Raw genomic sequence first — 25,589 nt, forward strand, 5'->3', positions numbered from 1 at the left:
CCTGCAGAGATCGTAGCACTGGGAAACTGAAGGAATGTGTGCCAAGTGTTGGAGGTGTGTCGGTTCAGATATAGTGACGTTGAATGAAACACATTTTTGCCAACGCACATACACTGTAAAAAAATAAAAACGGAAAATACTGGTAATTTTCTGCCAGGACACTATCCAGTAATTTTACGGAAATTTCCGTTAACCCTTGAAACACAAACTAATGCAATGTGTAATTGAAAATACAAGTAAAACACCTGTAAAAAAAAAAAAATACTATACGCAAAATTCCTTCATATTTATATAGTAGGCTAGGCTAGGCTACATTGTGCCCTATTTTTACGGACTTTTTACAGTGTAGGCCTAGGGCACAGCACTCTGCGTTCCTTCTCCTTAAATCTGGCAATATCAAATAGATGATAATTGGCATGCAATTCACGCGTTAACAGTGGACAGCTTGCTGTCATTAATCATTGCAACCCCCCTGCAGCAAACAATTCAATAACAACTCCAATTGTGTGAGGTGATAGATTTGTTTTTGTCTGAGGAGTGAGACGTGTCTGGGCAGCAGGTGGAGGATGTGGATAGAAAATAGTGCACATTACTCTGTTTTTGGACACTTCGAATCACCATAGGCTATTTCAGGATGGTTTTCGCACACCTGACTCATTATAGTATGAATTAAAATACCTTTCATGGGAATTTCTTCATGGGTTTTGTTTTTTCTGAAAAAAAGACAAAACACTAAATTTGTCTGTGATGTGTAGGCTAAATCTACAATATCATTATAATAATTATGTGTTTTGTGTTTATATATTATATGTCGTGATTATATAATTATTATAATATTTGTATAATATGTATTTATTCCTTTTTTTATATTAACTATAGTGTTAAAAAGCAAGCATCTCTTTCAGAACTCAAAAACAAAAAAACTCCCCTGAAATAACAGTGAACGAGCTGTGAAATCCCGCTCTCTCATTGGACAAACCACCCATCAATCAAAGTATTGTAATTCATGTCGGCGTGAGAGATAAGGAGATAATGGAGAGCGTGCTCTGCGTGCTCAGGTAGACGATACAAACAAACCAGGAAGTGTTTACGGGAGCGTATTCCTGGTCATTTTTACGTTTTTAACATGTCAAATGAAGTCCGATATTGCGACAGGTGCTCGTACATCTTTCTCAAGTTCTCGTTAATCGTATATGCGACAATTTTCTGGGTGAGTTTGATTGTTTTTCCTCTCTCCTATGTAATAGATCGCTTTGATTCATCCATGAGGCTACGTCAGCAAATGTGCACAAGTGCGATTTAAAAACTCGGAAAGAACAGCGAGAAAGCAAAGATTATAGTTGAACGTAGAAGTAACATTTGAGTATGTTTATATATTTTTTAATTATGCTAAGATGTCTCCCATTAACCTGTTCCAGTGCTCTTGACCACACCCTCCTACTACTGAAGCCTAGTTTGTTACTGAATTGTCGATCTCTTTAGTAGAGTAACTTGCTCTTGAAAACATCAAATGTTTTTACGGCTATGCATGTGTTTATCAATTGATTTATTAATAAATATATACAACGTCGTCGCTGTTTAAAATACTAAGCGAGAATATTAAATTAGGTAGCCTAATGACTAGAACACTTTAAATCGCTAAACACCGTTCTTGGTAAATTGATGTGTTCATTTGGGCACAAAACAAAAAGTAAATAGCATTTCCATTTGAGAGAAGTAGATAGAAACTGAAACAGACAATTTTAGTGGTTGGTGGTTATCTTGCTTCTGTTTATGTTTTCATTATTACGATCAAATGACCAAAATACTGTGTGACTGTGCAGTTATAGGCTACTCTGAAAACTGTGAACTAAAGAAAAAAAGATGGGTTCTGACCCATCATAGTCCATTAAAGCCATCATTCATATTTCATATAATTTTGCACATAATCACTCGGCTCAAAATGAGCAACATTGTTAAATTTGAGTTTTTTTTTTTTTTTTTTTTTTAAGAATTTCCCACTTTCCCACCTTTATGAGCATGTATCATTTTGTTGTCTTTTAGTTTGCTTGCTCTCTGAAAGACCTTTTATTTTTATGGGTTTAAAACCTGTTTTTAACCCAGGATTATAATACAGTAAATTCATGAACCAGAGCACAGTTTTGTTCATCATAAGACTGAATACTAGGATAAAACCTCTGGGTATGCTTTATAGGATAATATCAAACTCATAGATTAAACAATATAAAATATTATAGATAGAACAGTCTTTTGTTGTGATACCTTTACTTATTCTATAGTGTTCTTATTCTTAACATTTTTTTAATTACCTTGTACTTTAAAACAGTTGAAAGTTTTAAAAATAGTTTGCATGTGTCCTGGATGCTTAATCCTTTAATATATTATTGTCTATCTATACATATAACCACACTTATAGTGGTACTGTACATGCATTTTAAAAGCCATTTTAATCTATTACTTTTAATGCAAAACATTATCAAGCTTGTCTTTCTGTATTTTAGTTCTCAAGTTATCTCATACTTTTATTTACTGTGATCAAACTGTTATAAAATATTAACTAGTCATTTGGGGTTACATAAGCTCTATTTGCAATTTGCATTTAAAATGGTTCAGACTCAGATCTGATTAAAATTCTAAGCATAAAGTTCAAAATTATTGTTATTATGCAATGTTTGTTCCTATTATTCAGTTTAATTTCGTTTCTATTCTGCACATTTGATGTTCTTGATTATTTTTTAACATCATATTGTTTTGTGTCATGTTTTCATAAACTCATATAATAATCTTTTATATACATTTCACATTTGTGGCATTAATGTGTCATTTATGCTTTGATAATACCGTTTTATATGCAAATAACGTTTTTCATTGTAGTATTATTCAAGTTTGAGCCACTCTCATGGTGGCGTAGGGGGCTATGACATTCTGTTATCTGTATATCTTTATTCTCATCCGTTATTGGCATTAAAATAGATGATTGTGAGAAAAAGGCTGGTGTCAAAGCCACTCTTTGTGGCAGCAGAGGTTTGAAATGCTATGGGCTGCACCATTGTGCTTCTCTCATAGCTTTCTGTCAAGAGCAGGACTGCACATGTTGAACCCATCACACTGACAGCATAAACAATGGGCCCCACAGGACGCTATTTCAGACCATTATGCCACCAGCCGAGGCTCTTGGTGGCCCATTGGCAGCAGTATTACAGTGCTGGCTGACCTAGCGCACACTTTGTTCTGCTCTCATCAGGGCTTTCAAAGGAGACCTGGTGCATGTGCTTCACACAAGGCTGCAAGGGTTAATTATTATGTGTGGATGGCTGTTCTCACAAAGGCACGGGCGTACATCTTTCCCTACCATCTCTTTTGATTTATGTGCACTCATGTTGAGAAAAGACATTCTGAAGTGCACTGTGTTTTATTTTTTCTTGCTTGACTTGAAGAGGTTTAAGGTGCTAATTTTGCTGATTGGCTCAAGGTAGTTCTGGAAGTTTAGAAATGGTTTTGATATGCATTTATTTGCAGATGTAAGTGCTAGACCAGAGGTCTTCAACCCTGTCCCTGGGCAGTGGAATACACCTCAACGATGTACTAAACACATTTCACGAATTCTCGTTTTTGTAGTTTACATGGAGATGATATCAGTATTGTTCCGTATATCCGTATAATCCGTATATTTTGTGAAACGGTTATGTCATCACACCACATCCCGCGCGGGAAAGACTAGAAAGGGATACAACTACGGGCACTGGGCATGCGCACATCAATATTGCGTCTTTTTTAATTACTGTATTGTAAGGGTAGGTTTAGGGAGTAAATGCAGCTGGTCAGTAGCACATTTATTTATTATTTTATTGTGAGATTTTGCCTCACTTCCTACCATTGCTGTACCCCTTCTAGCCACAACTCTTATTCTCCATTTTTAGTGTATTTCTGTGGCAGAATTACAGCGCCACATACTGGTCTGGCATGTATACTACATCGTTTTGTGTCGTTTTTATTGTTCTCGTGTGTACGCAGATATTTTTTGAAACGAGGAAAAAAAAGATTGGATAGGGAAAGCTCTGACTTTGTGTGGACGGGGACTTAATGGCCCTTTGTTCCAACCCTAATCTTGAGCCGCGTTTCCACCGCAGGAACTTTCCCCAGGAACTAGGAACTTTGGGGTGGTACTCGGTGTGTTTCCACCGCAGGAACCAGGGTCTAAATGAAGTTCCGGGTAAATATTTCCCCCTCCAAACGGCCCTGCTCCCGGGGTAGTACTTTTTCAAAGTTCGGGAACTTTCGGGGGTGGGACTTGGGCGCTGAACATGCTGATTGGTTGAACTCACGCCGCATTTTATTTCAACCGGCGTTTTTAAAAGTCTTTTGCGAGGTTCGTTCGTTCTGCGTTCAGTAAATATCAGTCTTGCTTTTTCTGTCTGATGGCGCGCGTTCGTCTCAGCCATATCACGGTCAATGTCCGTAATAGCTGATAATAACATACGTTGTCTTATTTTATATCTAGCTTTACGAGCTTTCAGAATACGCTTTAGTATCAGTGCTTGTCTCTTTTCCGCCGTTTTGTTAATGACCTCTTTAGTAAACCAATATATAACCAGCAAAAGCAGCGCTGCTTGCATCTCCTCGTTATTGTTGCAGACAGTATCGCGCAAAAATGATTACTGTCCGTCGCTGACTGGGAGGAGCAGCTGCGCGCAGGCCTACATCACCAGACTAATTTGCCTAATCTTCCCGGTACTTTAGACCGCAGTGGAAACGCAGACAGTAGCAGATCTGGGGGGGGGGAAATTCCTGTAAAAAAAGTTCCTGGTACAAATTGTTCCGGGTAATTTCGGTGGAAACGCGGCTAAACACACCTGAATTGGCTAATCAAGTTGTTCAGGATCGCTTGGAAAAAACACACGTAGGTGTGCTGAAGTACTTTGTAGGCCGCCAGTGGGTACCCATACTGCGTTCCAGTTAATTTTTATTAGGCCCTTCACTTGTTAACTTCCCTCCCACTCGTTAATTTATTTGTTTCCTTTTACGAAATTGTTTAATGCAGCATTCTATATGTATATAGGTGTATTTGGGTTGTTTTAAATGTTTTCAAAAATAATACAAATATCTTAGTTGTTTGTGATGGGGTAAATGAAACGGGATATGCAGTGACGTCACAATCGTGTTGCATTGTGGTAAATGAAGCTGCCTGAAGTGTACATATGAAGTAGACTCGCTCCCTCGGTCAAAATCGAGGGAGCAAGGGTCTGTCCATATAAAATTCCCTTGTCCACTTCACAAAGTGGAACGCACTTCAAAATGGCAGCGGGGATTCCCCCGAGGGGAAGTGCTTGGGGAAGTGCTTAGGGAAGTCTGCAAGTGCGTGTCTAAAACTGGAGTGGAACGCAGCATGAGGAGCAGGGTTGAAGACCTCTGGGCTAGACGTTTTGTAAATTGCTATCAGCTTCACAAGATAATGGCTGTTGAAATGAGGTGGTGGTGGTCTCGGACTCACTCAACCTTTGTGCTTTCAGTTTTTTTAAAGTCAGCCAAAGGTCATAACTCTGGTTGACACTTTCCAGTCAGTTTCTCAAGAGGCTTTTGAAACCTTATGAGGGACCTAAACATAAAGGCATTTTTTGTTTCTGTTTCTCTGTCTGGAACTCTTGTGAACGCTAGTGATTACAGTTTAAGTTTTTGAATGTATATTTTTCTTACAAAAATGCATCGCTTCACTTCAGAAGGCCTTACCCCCGTCTTCATTGTTCAAATTCATGTTCTGTCTATTGTTCGCACATCCTGGTTAATGGCATATTGAAAACGATCTACCTCTGACTATCACCAAGCAACCACTACTGAATGTTGAATGTTTGCATATAAGCATTATTAAAATCAAGTCACGTCAAAGTCTCATTAACTCGCATTACGGTTTACACAAACATATTAAGCAGTTGTTTTTAACATTGATAATAAGGAGTATTACTTGAGCACCCAAATCAGCATGTTAAAATGATTTATGAAGGATCATGTGACACTGAAGACCAAAATATTCTCAAAACTGATGAGAATTCAGCTTTGTCATCACAGGAATATATATATATATATATATATATATATATATATATATATATATATATATATATATATATATATATATATATATATTTTTTTTTTTTTAGAATATATTAAAATAGAAAAGTTATTTTATAAAAACTAATAATCGTAATAATATTTCACAATATTACTGTATTTATTGATCATATAAATGGTCAAAATGCAACTTTGGAGCACATTTAAAATACTAAGTCAACATTTTTATATTACTTCAACTATAGCCACATTCTCTCTTTAGCCCATTAGTCCTCTGTAAACTGATGATGGCAGACACAGAGGTGAAGCTTTAATTTAACCAAACTGAGTGGACTAAAAACCGGATAACTCGCAGGAGACCATTTTGTGTTTCAAGTTCATTTTCATTTGGACGATACTAAAATTGGTCTGAGTGGGTGAGTCGTTTACTCTGTAATTAGTCTATACATTTACACCAGTTTGACCTGTTCACACCCACGCACATTCACCATACAATTTAGCTGCTGCCCTCTGAAATTTGATCCGCTGTACTTTTGAACAGTACAGTATCATTTTAGAACAATTAGTGATTTACACACCATTTATAATATTATTGATTCACTGGCAATGATTTTCGCCCCTGGTACGTACCGTTTATACCTTTATTTAAGGAAGAAGATTATGACTACTTATCCATACAGACTACATCCTGGTGTGGTGTTGAATGAGAACGGAAGTTCAGGAACAGAAGGAATGCATTAGCACAACAAATTGGTTGTAAAGCCCACACACACACACACACACACACACACACACACAATGAGTTAACAGGCGTGAAGTGGTTTGGCTGCAATTACCAGGCCAGCATTATAATGGATATTATTTGATTATGCCATTAAGCCATGTCACTGGAGCTCAGTGTTTATTTCTCTGGGTTACAGAAGTGCATTTGCTGTTCTATGTCACTTTTGCACAACTTCATCTGACATCTGCTGCTCCTACATCTACTTTCTACTACTCTTCTTTCTAACGCAGAAATACTTTGGGGTTTACTCCACATGCGTTCATTGTTTAATTAGTCAACCACAGCTCTGATCAGCATGAGTAGGATAATCATTTAGAATATTTCCAAATGGAAATCACACTCTGCGCATCAGGGAAGCCATTAAGATTCAAGGTTAGAATACATTAACTCAGGAGGTCACAGTTAGACATGGCTCTACTTTGCTCTTGTTTTAACCGTAATACATTTACATATGAAAACAAAAATACTCCTATGTTCAATCATCACCATCCCTGTTAGACTTTTTAAGGCCCTGACTAAAATATTTAATGTACTCTTTCATTTTCTTTTTTAAAGGTACTAATATCACTAAAATAGTGTCACCCATCTCATCTGTAATCTAATTTAGCATTAAATCCAAATGGTCTGATCTGATTTGTGTGATTTGTTTCAGTTGATAGGGGGCTTTATTTTGGCCATCGGCATCTATGCGGAAGTGGAGAGGCAACGGTACAAAACGCTGGATGGAGTGTTCCTGGCTCCCGCCATTATCCTAATTGTGCTCGGTGTGATCATGTTCATCGTCTCCTTCATCGGGGTTCTGGCGTCTCTCAGAGACAACTTGTGCCTTCTCAAAGTGGTACGTTTTCATTTTTTCATCAGACACTTGCATATAGTAGTGTTCTCTACTACATCACAAATGCTGTACTTCAGCATATCACTTACTATGTAAACCATATAGATTTTTGTGCACAAACCACTTTATATTCTATTCTTTATAATCATGCATGCTTTTTGAATGGAGCAAACAGAAAAATAATATTATAAGCTTAAAGGGATAGTTTACCCAAAAATGAAAATCCACTCATTATTTACTCACCCTCATGGCATTCCAAATCTGTATGACACAAAAGAACATGCTTTGTTTTTGTCCGTACAGTGAAAGTCAGTGTCCAGTGTTGTCATTTATATGGACAAAAACATTTTTCAAAATATCTTTTGCATTCCACAGAAGAAAGAAAAGTTGTAAAGGGGCTCATGATCGCAAGTAAACAAGCTGATGGGAATTTGAGCTATTTGTATTCACTGGTCCATCTGCCTTGTGAAAATGAAAGTGCTAAATGTGAAAGTGCTACACATGCCTACACTGAAAAATTTTGTGGTAAAGTAAATGCTACAGAAAACAACTAATGTAATTTCTACATGAAAAGATTAGGTTAGGCAATAATTAAAAAAAGCGTATATATCAGCATTAGAAAATTAAGTAAAATGACTCAACTTTTCTGATACTGGTGTTCCCATCATGCACTGGGGTTTGAATAATTGAGGAGGTTGATTTTCCGCTGTTTTCCAGCTGTATTTACACTGTTTAATCATTGCTTTTGTTGTTAGGTTTTAGTAACTTGCCATTTTTGGACATTTGGAGTTAATTTTCTATTCAAAATGACATTCATATTCAAAAACGATCCATCAAATATTACCGTCACTATGTATTGTGTAACAAGTATTGAGGTCTCTGTGTTCAGGTACCTCATTACTTCTATTATGTAGATATGGTGTCTACACAATTTCTATTGTGTTATTTACTTAGATATTTCTAAGTAAAGCATACACTTTAAAAGTGTGATTTAATTCAATGTTATATTTTTTTAGGAAAATGTATTGCAAAGGAAACTTCAACAAGTAGAAATTACTCAACCTTTTACTGGCCAAGTTAAAATGACTTATTTTCTTTAATTTTACTTAACTTCGTTAAGTAGAGTTTACTTAATTCCATATGTGAAATTTACTTGCGTGCAAAAACTTGCCAAAGAAAAATTAAATAAATAGTTTTTTTCAGTGTAGATGAACTCGCTGCTCAAGTAGGACAGAAATTAAGATGTGCGACTGTTGTTTAATTTGATTCTGAGGAAAGTTCCCGTGTCTCTGTTTCACTTTTTTCTCTTGCCTTGCAGTTTCTTTACATGCTGGCTCTTTGTCTCATTTTGGAGCTTGTCGGAGGGATTGTTGCTCTGTTTTTTAGGACCCAGGTACAAACATTTTTATCACTGATTGTATTATGTTCTTGACGTGTTAAATTCGAAAACAAGTTTTATGAAGTACGTGTTTCTTCTGTGTCATTTAGTGACAGATTGTGAGATTGGCCATAAAAAAGTAATTAAATATATATATATAGAATTCTGTGTTTTAATCTCAGTGTTTTAATAGTCATTAGTCATGCAATGTGACCGTAACTGTTGGGAGTTTCTTTGTTATTACTTTCTTTGTGCTAATGTGAAAAGTATAATTGTGAGTACTGTTACATGGTTGCTGGGTCATGACTGTTTTCTGATTAGATGAGGTTGTATTTCATCGTTAGCTGGAAGTGGAAATTTGTTTGGTTTCTTGACACTTCAGCAATCATTAACAAAATAATTTTGATGGCAGAGCATAATTACCATCATTGTGAACTTAATTTCAATCATATTTCTTAAGAACCTAATTGTACCAGTCCCTAGATTCTACTGTTTTATTGAGATTATTTTGAAGTGCTTCAAAAACAGATGAGAAACAACAAGGGCTTGACATCCCATGTTAAAAGAAATCGTACATGAAATTGTGTTGCAAAAATGACATGTTCCTGTTATAACACTGACCTTCCTTTGTCCAATAGACAGTGGACCTTCTCAACAAAAACATTCGTAAAGGCATGGTGAATTACTATGATGACCTTGATTTCAAAAATATCATGGACTTTGTTCAGAGTACGGTAAGAGAAATCTGTGTTGTTGTTTTTGCCCGAATTCCATTGTATTTTTGTCGTTAAAGGTGCAGTGTGTAATATTTATGAGGATCTAATGACAGAAAGGCAATATAATAATATACATAACTATTTTTTCAGTGGTGTATAAAGGCCTTATAACATGAACCGTTATGTTTTTATTACCTTAGAATGAGCCATTTTGCGCCGGCATGTTTCTACGGTCGCCCTAAACAGATAAACTGCTCTACAGAGCGCTAGCTACTCTCTGCTGTCTCAGACGACGACATCTTTGTCCTGTGTCGGCCACCGTAGCTTCTCTACGTGCTTTGAAAGGAGGGGAGAGCGGTGGGCAGTTGCAATTCGCAACCTCACCACTAAAATGTACACAGTGCACCTTTAAATCAACAGACCAGTGACCATGAGGGGTGGGTTTTAATGACCATAAATTAGGTAACAACAACTCCTGAGTGCACAAGTAACACATTGAGATCGACCATTTGCATCTAATTCCTTTGTATTTAAATGATATAAAGACCTTCAGTAAATAAGACGTTCCACCACATACAGAGATCCTTAGAAAGCCCTGCCAATTATGGGAATTTAGACTTTCTAGGAGGAGTCCATTGAAAGAGCTCTATTTGTAATTTTAGGCACCCAGCAGACACATCTACAAAACATTCAATGCATAGGCACAGTCAAAGAGCCCAGTGGTTCTGTGGTGCAATGTCTGCCAGTCCTTCAAATACACAACCTCACTCAGAGCATCTGCTTGCAACTGTTTAATATGAGTAATTACAGAGTGTTGTTTCAGCAGTGCTCAATTATGTGCAAATATATTACAGCAGTTTAATTTTACTAGCTCTTTTTGACTTATTTGGAATAAATAAACTGAAGCTGCAGCTCTAAAACCAGTCAGTTTCAGGTAATCATTCCTCACAGTGTGATGGTTGAAAGGAAAAGGGTTTAGCCCTAGTTCGGTTCATTGTAAAGATAAAGGGATTTTCTGTTTAAACCACCTTCATTCTCTTTCACAGCAGTGTTTCACTTGTGGGTTTTTTTCATTCTTCATTTTTGTAGTATTTGAAAAAAAATTTAGTGCAAAGGCTGCTGTCAAACAGTATGCCAGAATCAACATGACACAGTGTGTATTTATTCTGACTTCACAGGATATTTGTAAGTGAGTGAGATTCCAACTCATAGAGGGTGTGACAAATGTGTCAGAGCAGTAAAAACAGCACAGAGAGCAAGTCTACATCGAAATATCAATTCACAAGATTAGAGAGAGAAAAAAGAAACTAGTCATTTTGCACCCCCTCAGTACTTCACACACTTTTAATTCTATGGTTTTACGTATCAGGACATGCAAAAAAAAATCATCTGGTCTTTAGCAGGTCTTACCGTTTGGTGAATACAACTCATGACATATTACACTGTTTCATGGTTTATTTAACAAAAATAAAGCCAAAATGGAGAAGCCATGTGTGACAAACTAAGTACACTCCATGATTCATTAGCTTGTAGAACCATCTTTAGCAGCAATAACTTTTCTATATGACTTTATATCAGTGTTTTTGGAGGAATTTTGGCACACTATTCTTTACGTGGTTGCTTGTTCATTGAGGTTTGTGAGCATCTGTTTATGCACTGCTCTCTTAAGGTCCTGCCACAGAATTTCAATCGGGTTGACTCTGGACTTTGATTGGGTCATTGCAACACCTTGATTCTTTTCTTTTTCAGCCATTCTGTTGTAGATTTGCTGGTGTGTTTGGGAACATTGTCCTGATCCCTTCTCCATTTTGGCTTTATTTTTGTTAAATAAATAATGACACTGTGCAATATGTCGTGTTGTTGTTCAACTGAGGTTGTATTTACCTAATTTTAAGACCTGCCAATGACTAGATGATTTAAAAAATATATATTCTGTATTGATACATAGAACCATTGAATTAAAAAGGGTGAACTTTCTATATACAGGGAGTGCAGAATTATTAGGCACGTTGATTTTCTGATCATATTTTTTTTCCAGGCACATTTGACCAATTCCAAACCACAGTAATCCTAATAACTACTATTGATTTAGGATTTAATAATGTATAAGTGATATATAATTGTTCATGAAGGCTGGAAATGAAAATCACCTTATATTCAGGTGTGCAGAATTATTAGGCATGTTTTCTTTTACAGATAAATTGAGCCAAAAAAGAGATTTAACTCAGACTGAAAAGTCAAAAAGTATTAAATGCCCATGAGAAGGATGCAATACTAATGCAATACTAGACATTGCAGTTAAGGCATGACCATTGGACAGTGAAATGCTCGTTGGGTCAGCAGGGTCAGACAAAAACATGTGGCGGAGAAAAGACACCTATTAACCGCAAAATAATTAAGAATTAAGGTGATGAATTAAGGGTGAAACCATCAGGAACCCTTTAGTCTCCAGCGCCACCATTTTCCAAAGCTGCAACCTACCTGGAGTCTCCAGAAGTGCAAGGTGTCAGGATCTCAGAGACTTCAGTTAGGTAAAGAATCCTAAAAAATGACCCCCACTAGATAAGAATCACAAGCTGAAGTGTTGTAAAATACATGAAGCCTGCTTTTTTATAGGCTTTATAGGTTTTATAGGTTGAGAATGACTCTTGAAGGACCAGCACCACATCCTCTAGTACCACTGTTTGAAGAATTCATCTTCCAGAATCTGGCAGTACGTTTTGGGAGTTCATTTTAGTCCATCCTGAAGTCCGTTTTGCAGAGATGGACTAAAAATGAACTCCCAAAACGTACTGCCAGATTCTGGAAGATGAATTCTTCAAACAGTGGTACTAGAGGATGTGGTGCTGGTCCTTCAAGAGTCATTCTCAACCTATCTGTCCATAAAGCCTATAAAAAAACCTTCTTCATGTATTTTACAACACTTCAGCTTGTGATTCTTATCTAGTGGGGGTAATTTTTTAGGATTCTTTACCTAACTGAAGTCTCTGAGATCCTGACACCTTGCACTTCTGGAGACTCCAGGTAGGTTGCAGCTTTGGAAAATGGTGGCGCTGGAGACTAAAGGGTTCCTGATGGTTTCACCCTTAATTCTTCACCTTAATTCTTAATTCTTTTGCGGTTAATAGGTGTCTTTTCTCCGCCACATGTTTTTGTCTGACCCTGCTGACCCAACGAGCATTTCACTGTCCAATGGTCATGCCTTAAAGGGTTAGTTCACCCAAAAATGAAAATTCTGTCATTAATTACTCACCCTCACGTCGTTCGAGACCCGTAAGACCTCCGTTCATATTCGGAACACAAATGAAGATATTTTTGTTGAAAGCTGATGGCTGAGAAAGGCCTCCATTGGCATTCAGTACACTTCTACTCCCAAGACGGATAAAAGGCACTCAAAACATTGTTACAAAGTCCATCTCACCACAGTGACTCTACAATAATCTTACTATGCGACGACAATAGTTTTTGTGCGCAAAAAAAATCAAAATAACACCTTTTTCCAACTTGTTACTGCCTTCCGTGTGTGCCTCCACGACGCATGCGCGAGAATATGACGCAGATCCGGCGTTCGGACAGATGACCCAGAAGTGATTTGTTTACAATCAGAGGAAGACGCGCGTATCTCAGCTGTTGGATTCTACATTGATCGTGCTTTAGGTCTCGGCGTAGTGCTCAAAATGGGGTTAGAGTGCATTTCATGGAATCCCGAGCCCCGGCGCTACGTCATATTCTCGCGCATGCGTCGTGGAGGCACACGCGGAAGGCAATAACAAGCTGGATAAAGGTGTTCTTTTGATTTTTTTTTGCGCACAAAAACTATTGTCGTCGCATCGTAAGATTATTGTAGAGTCACTGTGGTGAGATGGACTTTGTAACGACATTTTAAGTGCCTTTTATCGGTCTTGGGAGTATAAGTGTACTGAATGCCAATGGAGGCCTAACTGAAGCCTTTCTCAGCCATCAGCTTTCAACAAAAATATCTTCATTTGTGTTCCGAATATGAACGGAGGTCTTACGGGTCTCGAACGACATAAGGGTGAGTAATTAATGACAGAATTTTCATTTTTGGGTGAACTAACCCTTTAACTGCAATGTCTAGTATTGCATTAGTATTGCATCCTTCTCATGGGCATTTAATACTTTTTGACTTTTCAGTCTGAGTTAAATCTCTTTTTTGGCTCAATTTATCTGTAAAAGAAAACATGCCTAATAATTCTGCACACCTGAATATAAGGTGTTTTTCATTTCCAGCCTTCATGAACAATTATATATCACTTATACATTATTAAATACTAAATCAATAGTAGTTATTAGGATTACTGTGGTTTGGAATTGGTCAAATGTGCCTGGAAAAAAAATATGATCAGAAAATCAACGTGCCTAATAATTCTGCACTCCCTGTATAATCTGTGTGGCGCAAGTGTCCAGCTATAATCCAACTCAAATGTAACGAAAAAGACCAGTGACCATGAGGGCTTGGTTTTAATGACCATACATTAGGTAACAACAACTGCTAATCTGTGTGGCTCAAGTTTTGTCTGTATTAGACAACATTGGAATGCATTCCAAATGAGCGAGTTTTGTCAAATGAAGTGAATTTTTGCAGATCTCCCATTCTCTGAATTGTAGGGAGCAGTGAACACAGGAGCCTGTGAATCAAAACACAGTCAGTGTTTTCTGTCAGGCTCATGTGGAGAGTGGCTTCATTCCGGAGCGGTCCTGGTCATTTCTCAGTTTTTCTTTGACCAACCCCACGCTGCATTAATTTCTGTTTGCCTTCTGCAATTGGACGACATCACACAATTATGCTCTGCTGATTGTCATATAATTCTTGTGCATCAGTGAAGATGTGCTTCTTTTAAGGGAATCAACCAATTGCTTAAGTAATTTCCTCAAATGTTATTCACTGCCATTTAAATGAGCTAAGGGGCTAGAATATGATTTGTGCTATTCAGTGAAGGAAGACGGGAACCTAATATTTATTCATGATTGTTCTCTGAAAGCTGTAGGCTCAATAATTTCAAAATACAAAGCAATTCAAATTATTAATTCACCTCTCATGTTTCATTCCCTGTAAACCCAGGTGCAATTTAGCAGATGACATGCTAGCAAATGCAACCCATATCCAACCATTTGCACAAATGTTGTTTTTAAAAATGCAATGTATATTATCCCAGTCGTTGTGTATATCACTGTTGAACCGCATAGCCTCAACAAATCTTCAGTTGTGCTAGATGAGAAAACAACCAGCTTTACCAAAGTGATGGCCTTCCTTGGAACTATGCTGATATTTCCATTGTACTGCTTCGACACTTGTTTTTTTCAGTTCAAATGTTGTGGTGGGAAGGAGTACACAGACTGGCAGGTGAACATGTATCATAATTGCTCTGCTCCTGGTCCGCTTGCATGTGGAGCGCCATACCCCTGCTGTATTGTCCAGGTTTGTCTATGAATATTTTTGTCATTCCTCTTGCAGTGTGAATCTATACAGATCACTCATTATGTTATGTTAGCTTTTTAACACAACTCTTGCAAGAATAGTCCTGTCATAAAGCACATTACACTTCAAAAGTTTGGCATTTTAAATGGTTACAAAAGATTTCTATTTCAAATAAATACTGTTCTTTTGAACTTTCTATTCATCAAAGAATCCTGAAAAAAAATGTCATGGTTTTTACACCAATATTAAATACCTCTTTTTCAACTTTGATAATAAATGTTTCTTTAGCAACAAATCAGCATATTAGAATGATTTCTGAAGGATCACGTGACACTGAAGAAGAGAAATGTCAGCTTCGTATAATCCTGGGGTAAAAAGTGGTATTTTATGTTAAGTCATAAATAGAATTAAATCATACATTTAGACCAGCCCTGCTTCACTTGGTGGAAACCAAAAGCATATATTGCTTTTATAAATGAGTCTTTCATGAAGCTACTGTTTGCTTAGCTGAAAGGAGACATAAAGGGCGAAGATGAAACACAACATAAAAGAAAAAATGGTCACTTTGTGTTTCCGCATTCCTTGTCTAGTTTTGTTCTTTCCCATTTAGGCTGTGCTCAATTTAACAGGTACAAAAATAATGCCTCTACATACAGTGAATTAGAATGGAATTTTGTCCATGTCATATTTTTGAAATGATGGGTGTTTTCTGCTCCGTTTCCATAACAGCCCATTGCTTTGCTTTACATTTGTTCATTTATGGAAATGTTGAGCTCATAATGATCCTGCGTTATCCGGGTCATTCCTGTTTTGTGTACCTTTTGAAATCTGTAACTGCTAAAAGTGAATATTTTTGTGTTGTATTTTAAGACGTATTTCTATAAAAGGGTACCAGACTTTCAAAAATATGCTCTGATGAAGGACTGATTTGATAGCTTGATTATTTACAATGGCAATAACATGAACAGACTGTCTAAAAAGATGGAAATAAAGAGCTAGAGTTAGCCATAGTTCAATGAGGGATTGAGAGTTCGCTTACATGAGTGTCAATTTAGGGTGGTGTGTTTGGGCTGCTGTTGTTGTGCCAAAAATGTGTCACTTAAAATTAAATCCTGGTGGAAGGGCCCTGACTTTTGTTAGTTAAAGCGGTAGTTCACGTAGTTCTAATAATGTTGATAACTGTCATAATTTACACACCTTAATGTTGTTCCAAACATGTATGTATGACTTTCTTTCTTCTGTGTAACATGATAAAAGAAGATAATTTGACGACAATGGTTTTCAAACACCATTAGATTCCATAAACTTTTGTTGTATAGAAAAAAAGGCATTTTTCAAGATTTTTATTTGGAATATATCTTATATAAGATATATCATATGTCATATAAGTGCATTATATGACATATGATGGGGACATGAAAATGTACTGCATAACAGGAATAACCCATATGCAAGATTTTTAGTCAGGAAAATATTGTTACGCCATGTGACGATAAATATGCCAGCTATTTTTGTTAGTTTGTATCTTGCATATTTATTTTCTTGTCAAACACTCTTAACATAAGCCAGAAAGTTAGTAACATGACCCAGCATCTTAAAATTAGATTCACCGGAATATTAAAAGAGCTCTTTTGGAAGTTGTATAGGACAGTTGAAAAATGGGTCATTTGAAGTGCAATACTAAAGCAGGTCTTGCAGTCAAAAGGACATTAATTTTTCATTCGTTTTGGAACAAGCACAGAGATTGTTTGCCAACATCCAGCTGTGTGCAGATTACCTATGGACAAGCATTACCTCATCATTACTTCGGTCAAAGAAAATGAACCAAGATAAAAGCATCAGAATGTTTTGTCTGAAATTTAATATCAGGATCTAATCTGATATTACCTTCAATACCAATGTAATGATCTTTAATCCCACTTCATTAAGACTGATGGAGATGTTCATTGTTGGTTCTTTTCTTAACCAGATTACGAATGTAAGAAAACAACATTATACCACTTAACTAGCTCAACGTATAATAAGACCATATAACAATAATTTGGCTGATGTATTTTCCAAATATACTATATTCTGAACAAACAATGCAAATTTTTCGTATTGAAAATGATATCAAAGAATCTACAACATTCGATTCTCACCTCTAATATATTTATGTACTGTTAACCATCTAACAAACTGAATAAAACAAAGCAATATCTAATTTGCTATATTTTTGCCAAGTGATTAAGTTTATTATCTTAATGCGTAGTGCCTACAAGGTCTTGATATCACAGACATGCCATTTTGGCAAAATGCACGTGTGTGCTCATCTTAAATACAATGTTGTTACCAAAATTAATCAAGATGTTGATAACTTGTGTCTTTTTGTGTGTGAACCTCCATATTAATAAAACTCACATATTGTTTAAATTAATATTTAGCTTAATTTAACTCTATATCCCTGTTTTTTACAGTCCATTGAGTTTAATTTGTTGCTATAAGGATGTATGAAATTGTTAATTTCTCAATCCATTTACTTTTTGGGTTCTCCTGGTGTGCTTGTCATTTTAAATGTAAGTTGGTCCTGCCATTAGCTCTTTCTGTAAACAAACTCTTTCAGCCAAACAATCTACATTATGATGCAGTCTGGAAAATCTATATAAGATAACCTTTTTTCATTTTAATGAGGTCTTGTCACACTGATTTAAAGAGTTAGTTCACCTAAAAATGAAAATTCTGTCATTTACTCACCCTCATGTTGTTCCTAAACCGTAAGACTTTTGTTCACCTTCAAAACCCAAATGAGGATATTTTTAATGAAATCTGAGATATTTGTCCCAATTCTTTGACTCTTTCCAAAGTTCATAAGGAGTTTGTAAAAGAAACCGATATTAATCAAGTGGTTAAATCCACATCTTCTGAAGAGACTCGATCGCTTTATATGATGAACATTGATTGAAAGTTACTTGAACTTTCAATAGAGGAACAGAAGTCTCTCAGATTTCATTAAAAGATCTTCATTGATGACCAAAGTCTTATGGATTTAGCATGACATTTGGGTGAATAATTAATGACTGAATATTCATTCTTGGGTGAACTATTAATTTAAATGTAATCAGAATGTGTGCCGTTACTCACAGAATGATTTCAGCTTCATTTATAAAGCTTGGTATTCTTAGCATTACATTAATTACACAATGTGCGATTTCATATCTATGATCCAACTTGAGAATGCAAAAAGATTTTTCCCCCCATTATGGGTTTTGCTGTTTACCAGATGTGTTTGAAATCTTACTTTTTAAGGGAGATGCAGGACATTTTTTTTACCACTTAAAAGAAAATTGTAAGACTGCATTTGCTTTTGTATTACAGCCTTCTGAAGTTATTAATACGATGTGTGGATACAAAACTCTGGATAAAGAGGTATGTTCCCTGTTCAACTCTAATTCTGTCTGACGATGTTTTATTAGATCTGCTTTTGTGAACGAAGAAGAAAGTTAGAGTAACTTTTATAAGTGCATTCTGTATTTCTGACATTTGAAAAGTGCTCTGTGTCCAGTGTCGATCCACTTGGTATAAATAGTCATTTGGAGGGGTCAAAGCTCTGATCGGTAATCAGATCTTCTGGGAAGAGCAATGAGCACCATCTCTGAATTTTAACAGGCTGTGAAAATATGCAGCATGCACAGATGAATGATGATCTGCCTTATAACAGCATCCAATTATCTCTCAATACATTTACATGTGCATCTCTCAACACATCCATTACTTCGCAACATTGGTTGTTAATAAGAGATGTGGTTCGTTTTTTTTAATTGAATAATGAAAAGATGACCTTTGAATATGACCTGTTTCTCTGGCCTGACCTTTGCCCACAGAGGCTAGATAATATAGAGACCATCTATACCCGTGGTTGCACTGATGCTGTCTTTATTTGGTTCATTGACAACTATACCATCATGGCTGGTCTTCTTCTGGGGATCCTACTACCTCAGGTAAGACTCATGCTTATCAGAGAAGAAGGTTCAGATTACCTGTAAGTCATTGTAATATTTCAAATGATGCACTTTTTCTAAAAAAACATTCTTAAACTACATTTTTCTTTGATTGTAAGAACCTTTCAAAGTGTTTGAAGAGTTTAATATAAGAGTTGAGACAGCAGTTATTGCAATTTTAAATTATTTCCACAATGGTGTTGGGGTTGTGTGGGGAAGAAAAACTTTTAAACCCATCAAATCTTTCTGGAAATGAATTGTGATCCTGTGAACTAATTGAACGGCCTACAACAACAAATATGTTTCATTTTCAAAGAAGTACAGTGCTTATTGTCAACCTACTGTAGTGTAGGCCATCAAAGAAGTACAGTGCTTATTGTCAACCTACTGTAGTGTAGGCCATCATTTTGGCATTTCTGGCAAACCGTTCTTCATTCGCATTTGAAAAATGACACATCAACAGAGTATTAATTGCCCAACCTTTTTTCATTTTTAAATAGACCTATTCATGTTTATCAGTTATTACAGCACAACCCAGCTTCAATAGCTCCTCCTCATCCAACAGTCATTCTAAACCTGTAAGCATGGCAGACAAATATCATACTTTATCTGGTCAGTACTTTTGAGATTCAGAAAAGATGGAAGAGTTACGCATAATATTCATATTCATAGATTTACTTGGCCAAAACTTACCATGACAAAAAGTGCCAATAATTTTTTTCTCCTCAAAAGGCCAAGAATTTGGTTTTGAGATATTTCATCTCGTCTTTATTCATCATTATCTGTGCCAACTCATAAGTTAAGAGTAATTAAATACCCTCTTTACATAATATCCCCTCATTAAGTATTTTCCGCACTGATGAAGAGGTGGCTGGTGAGAGAGACGTGGTTTGAAAGAATTTAAACTTTTCTCAAAAGAGTACTACGAGTAGACCGGTTTTCAACAAATTAGCAGTCTCGCTTTCAAAAGCATCCTCTAATGTGCAGCTGTTGCTGTGTGCCCCCCATTTTAACCAGTTTTAAAGAGGTGCCTTGATGCGCCGAAAAACACCACAGTCACAGATGTGAATTATCATAATCACATACATTTTTTTATCCATTATGTAGTCATTTCAATAATGCTGCAACTTCGATTACCCACCAACACGCAGAAAAACACATGCACACAAACAGTAATCTCAGTCTTTACTCTTATAAGGGCTCCAGGACATTAGAGGAGTTGGGAACAGGGCTAAGTTTCTGTTAGGTCAGACAGTCCCTATCTGTAGTTTCACCGGAAATGATGCCAGAGTGTTATCTGTGGTAACACGGGTATTGTTGAGAAAGACATGGATACTGTAGTATCCCATTTTTAGCAGCGACTTCGACATTCATATTGGATTAAAATGTTTCCATCTGAACATTTCATAAGTCTTATGCTTGTGTGCATGTGCGCAAGTATGTTTGTACATTGGACGAGGTGGCTTTTTTTTCCCTTTCTTCGTAAATGGTGATTCACAGTTGATTCAAAGTCATTAGTCAGTCTCCCCAAACTTTGAACCATCCTAGTTGTTTATTACAAGATTTATATTACTGCACAAATAGTATAGCTATGTGTGCAGCTTAACACAGTGCTGTGAAAATGTTAGAAAAGATATCGGTTTGGCATGTCAATGAATAAAAGGTGTAGATTTTGTTATGTTTTGTATAGCTTTAATAAACAGAAATGCCCATTCTGTGTGTGGAAAAAGTTCCATCGCTGTTTATCGCTACACAGTCTGAAAATGTTATCCTTTCAAAAGGTACACTACACTACATTACACTATATTGCCAAAAGTTTAGGGAATTCTGTCTTTACATGCACATTAACTTTAATGACATCCCATTCTTAATGCATAGGGTTTAATATGGAGTTGTCCCACCCGTTGCTGCTATAAAGGCTTCAACTCTTCTGGGAAGGCTTTCCACAAGGTTTCGGAGTGTGTTTATGGGAATTTTTGACCATTCTTCTAGAAGCTCATATGTGAGGTCAGGCACTGATGTTGGACGAGAAGGCCTAACTCACAGTCTCTGCTCTAATTCATCCCAAAGGTGTTTTTTCGGGTTGAGGTCAGGATTCTGAGTTTGGTGTGGAGGAACTTGACTGGCCTGCACACATCCATGTCTTTATGGGCCTTGCTTTGTGCACTGGTGCTCAGTCATGTTGGAACAGGAAGGGGCCATCCCCAAACTGTTCCCACGAAGTTTGGAGCATGAAATTGTCCAAAATGTCTTGGTATGCCGAAGCATTAAGAGTTCCTCTGACTGGAACTAAAGGCCCAAGCCCAACCCATGGAAAACAACCCCACACCATAATCCCCCCTCCACCAAACTTTACACTTGGCACAATGCAGTCAGGCAAGTACCGTTCTCCTGGCAACCGCCAAACCCAGACTGGTCCATCGGATTGCCAGACAGAAGTCCAGTGGTGGTGTGCTTTACACCACTGCATCCGACTCTTTGCATTGCACTTGATGAGGTTTGGATTGCTTGGGTGCAGCTGCTCTGCCATGGAAACCCATTCCATGAAGCTCTCTACGCACTGTTCTTGAGCTAATCTGACGGCCACATGAAGTTTGGCTACTAGCTATTGACTCTGCAGAAAGTTGGCGACTTCTGTGCACTGTGCGCCTCAGCATGCGCTGACCCCGCTCTGTGATTTTTTTTTAATTTTTTTATTTTTTTTATTTTACAATTTTTAAAAACATTTTTACATGACCCAATACTTTTGGCAATATAGTTGTATGTACCATTAGGGTAATGTGTATCATTAAGGTACTATTATGCACCCCTTAGGAGTGTACAAAAGTGTACCGTTTGTAAGAAGCTTTAGTACCATTTTTTTGTTCCATCATAAGCGTTGAAGTACATGTCAAGACCAAAAGAGCCACTTGACAGGGTCCCATCAAGAGATTTGCAAGCAGTTAATGAGATTGTGCATCAGACAACCTTTCTAATATCACATAGTAAAAGATTATTTGTCTATTTATGTTGAACACAAGTATTGCTCTTTTCTTTTTGTTTGTTAGTTTTTTGGAGTGATCTTTACCTGGCTTTATATCACCCGTGTGGAAGATGCCATCGAGCTGTATGGTCACTATATGGATGGTCTGCTGAACAGCGGATCCAAGGAGACCAAGCACCAAAGCAAGCTGGCCAAATGCTGCAGCTGCAGCTGCATGCCTGAGGACTGAGTGACAAATCCTAAAAGAAAGCCTTATATTGGATACTACATAAAAGGATTTATGCAGGTACTGTTACCTGCTGTGGATGAAAATAACCGTTTGTAGCTCTCTGCAAAACACAACTGTACTGTTACTGTTGTAATATCAGCCACAGATACACTAATGCAAGCAAGTCATTTTTGTACTGTCAATATTGTTTTCACAGTTACACTCAGGATTCATTATTTCATCTGTCAGCTGAAAATGGGTAGTTTATGTGCTTGGACTGACTTTTTGTCTCCGGTTCTTTCTACTAAATCACACCTGAATCGTACACCGAAGATGCCATATACTTACATCAAGTTAACTGAGTCAGAATGCCTTTAGCTTTTACACAGTTTAGCGTTGTTTAACAGGGAAACTGATTTGACAATTGGCACCCTGTCAGTCTCAGGTGATAAAGTGCAATGTTTCTTTTTTCCAGTGCTAACAGTGCACTTCACATAAGAGAACTTCTATAAAAACTACAGCTACATTCGTCATAATAAGAGCGCTGTCTCTTTTGTAAAGGCTTTGTATATTCAGTGCCTTAGTTGCCATCATTCCATTCCAATACATATTTATTTTTAATCTCATTATTTCAGATCGAGCCTTTACCTGAAACCGCATTTGTTCCTCTTCATTTTCATAAAGATACTCATTATGAGCTGATTATTTTGTAATCTACGAATCTGGGAATTTTAATGATCATCGGTCATATGTTGCGCCTCTCATAATGTATATATTTTTTCTTTCTTAAGTTCAACATATTTCTGTCAGAGCTGCATGTGTACATCTTTGGGTATATCTTTTAAAGGGTGGTAGCTTTTCTATTCTCTATTCTATCTTTTTTTTGTAAACTTTAAAAACATTATGTTTTTATACATAAGATGGCTGTTTCTTGTCATTTAAATGACAGGAGAGTCATCGGATGGCATATTTAAAGTTTCTGCAGTTTTATGTAAATTGCACTAAATTATGCATTAGTTTCAGTGTCGTTATTCAATGAAAAGTAATTGCAAACAGGTTGATGTGAATATTAATATTAAGCCTTAAGATTATTCAAGCCTTAAAATCTATTCTTTTTTTTCTTCTTCTTTTTTTTAACTTTTGAATCATCTTTGAATCATCTTTTTTGGTGGCTTTTCTAATGTCTCTTGTGTGATTTCTCTGTCTATGTATTGACTTTACTGTTAAAGCTTGAGTATTGCCCTGAACACAGTGAGTGTCCTGCTGAATGAATGAATAAATGATGTTTACAGAGCTGTGTTCTGCTGCTTCAGTGGATGTTCTTATCTGTTTTCTGTCATGCTGGTTTGACTTTGCAAGGGGTCTGCGTCTCTATGAATATTGCACTTTTACATGGACTAAACTCAACTTATTTGTGCCATTTCATTCTTATTTAAATTGTATATTTATCTTATTTAAAAAGTGGAGCTTTAAAAGATTAGATGAAAAATATTGTCAGAGTTTTGTAATAACGACAGTAGAATCCACAGATTCTGAACAAGTGTTTGAGTTTCTGATTAATGCATGTTGAGTATCATATATGATACATCATGGCTCATATACTGTAGTAAATATCGGGGAACGGAGCTCCTACTCAAGGAGGAAAAAACATGTTTTATTCAAACTGTGCAAAAATAGGCAAATTTGGTGCAGATGTTATTTATATAGCCACCAAGATCAAATTCTTATAGCTTGTAATATAAATCAATCAGTTCTTTATAATGGTCATTTACATAAAATGTATAAATATCAATTGCCACTCTATATCTCCCTATAATGTGTTGGTAAGATTATTTTCAATTGCTTTGTTTAATGATCAACGTTTTAATTGTGGGGGGAAACATAGTAGAATGCATTATCTTTTATATTTTTACAACTATACTAAAAGGCCTTTTACTTGCTAAAAAGTATAAACTAATATATAAATCAATCAGACGACAGAAGGCATGTAAGATTGTGTACAACAGGGTTTTCAGCAAATCTGGATCATGTTGTTATTTTAGACACCTTCAAATTGTATGTATCAAGTATACAGTAGGCTTTATAGGGTGAAAAGGCAGTTCAGTATACTCATACATATGATTCAGAGTATTTTTTTTATATTTTGTAAAATGTGTATAGTAAAATGTTTTCTGGCTCCCATTCATATTGTAATTTAGATTACAGCTTCCTCAGTAATTTCATGCCTATATAAGTTGCTTAATAGGTTAGAAAATCAAGTTCTCTATCATTTTACCATTTAACAATACAACAAAGAAAAAAGAATATTTCTTAATGTCTATAGTAAAAAATCAAATGGGTCCTTTCCCTGCTGTGAGCTCAACACTGTACCTTATAAAATGTGACTCTTGATTGTGGATTTAACAAAAAAAGGAGGAGCCATTACCACGGTCGTTGCTGTAATCACAAGCCATTGTAGGAGAAGTTCTGATGATCAATAAGAGGAGGTATGTTCAAATCAGCCAGACTTGCCTGTTTCATCAAAGAAGTGCCTTTTTGATAGGCTTTTTCTGTTACATGTGAACGAAACTGAAGTTCACATTTTCGCCCTACAATCCATCATGCTCTTAAAGATCACAAAACTCTGGATTCTGGTGGAACCTAGGATATCTAAGTCCACTAAAGGAGGAAGAACGTTTTCACATTCGGCTCCTAAACTCAGGAACAGCCTTCCTGATCATGTTTAGGGGTCAGCCTCACTCTCCCAGTTTATCCAGAGAGTCCGTCAGCTCCAGTCTGGATCCAGTCTCTTATGAAGACTTCAGATGACCAACACCTGTGAAGAGACGACTCCAACTCCTGCGATGACGCAGCTCTGCATCAACATGCACCAATGCTACATTTTCTATAAACCCTGATCATTGTTAACAACATGTATTCTTACTTCACTGAGCCCATTGTTTGTGCCTTAAATTATTATATTGTTTATTAATACATTGTTAGCTATAACTGTGTGCTTTGTATATGTATTTTTCTGAAATCCATAACTTGGACACAGTCTCCTCTGATAACAAATCTGATAGACGCATGCATTTTCTGTGAAGCTGCTTTGAAACGATATGTAATGTGAGAAGCGTTATACAAATAAATGTGAATCGAATTGAATTTTTAGCACTATTTCAGTGACATAGAGTTATTCAAAGTCAATAAAAATGTCCACATT

General features: G+C 36.6%; 1 protein-coding gene across 3 annotated transcripts; it reads left to right on the forward strand.

Moving 5' to 3' along the window:
• Nucleotides 1-1,001: 1,001 nt before the first annotated feature.
• Nucleotides 1,002-25,589, forward strand: tspan15 (tetraspanin 15). 3 transcript variants are annotated; one of them, XR_013818391.1, is made up of 9 exons: nucleotides 1,002-1,210; nucleotides 7,503-7,688; nucleotides 9,004-9,078; nucleotides 9,702-9,797; nucleotides 15,106-15,219; nucleotides 18,574-18,624; nucleotides 19,080-19,196; nucleotides 22,244-22,465; nucleotides 22,605-23,680. XR_013818391.1 is itself a non-coding variant. In XM_079842217.1 (8 exons), exons 1-8 carry the CDS (start codon nucleotides 1,127-1,129, stop codon nucleotides 22,406-22,408), a joined length of 888 nt encoding a protein of 295 aa, XP_079698343.1. In that variant the 5' UTR covers nucleotides 1,002-1,126; the 3' UTR covers nucleotides 22,409-25,589. The 3 variants fall into 3 exon arrangements, 2 of the variants coding, with proteins under 2 accessions (XP_079698343.1, XP_079698344.1); XM_079842217.1 differs by having other exon boundaries at nucleotides 22,244-25,589; XM_079842218.1 differs by lacking the exon at nucleotides 9,004-9,078 and having other exon boundaries at nucleotides 1,007-1,210; nucleotides 22,244-23,686.

The sequence above is a fragment of the Gobio gobio genome, assembly GCF_949357685.1.
Source record: "Gobio gobio genome assembly, chromosome: 18".
NCBI lineage: Eukaryota > Metazoa > Chordata > Actinopteri > Cypriniformes > Gobionidae > Gobio > Gobio gobio.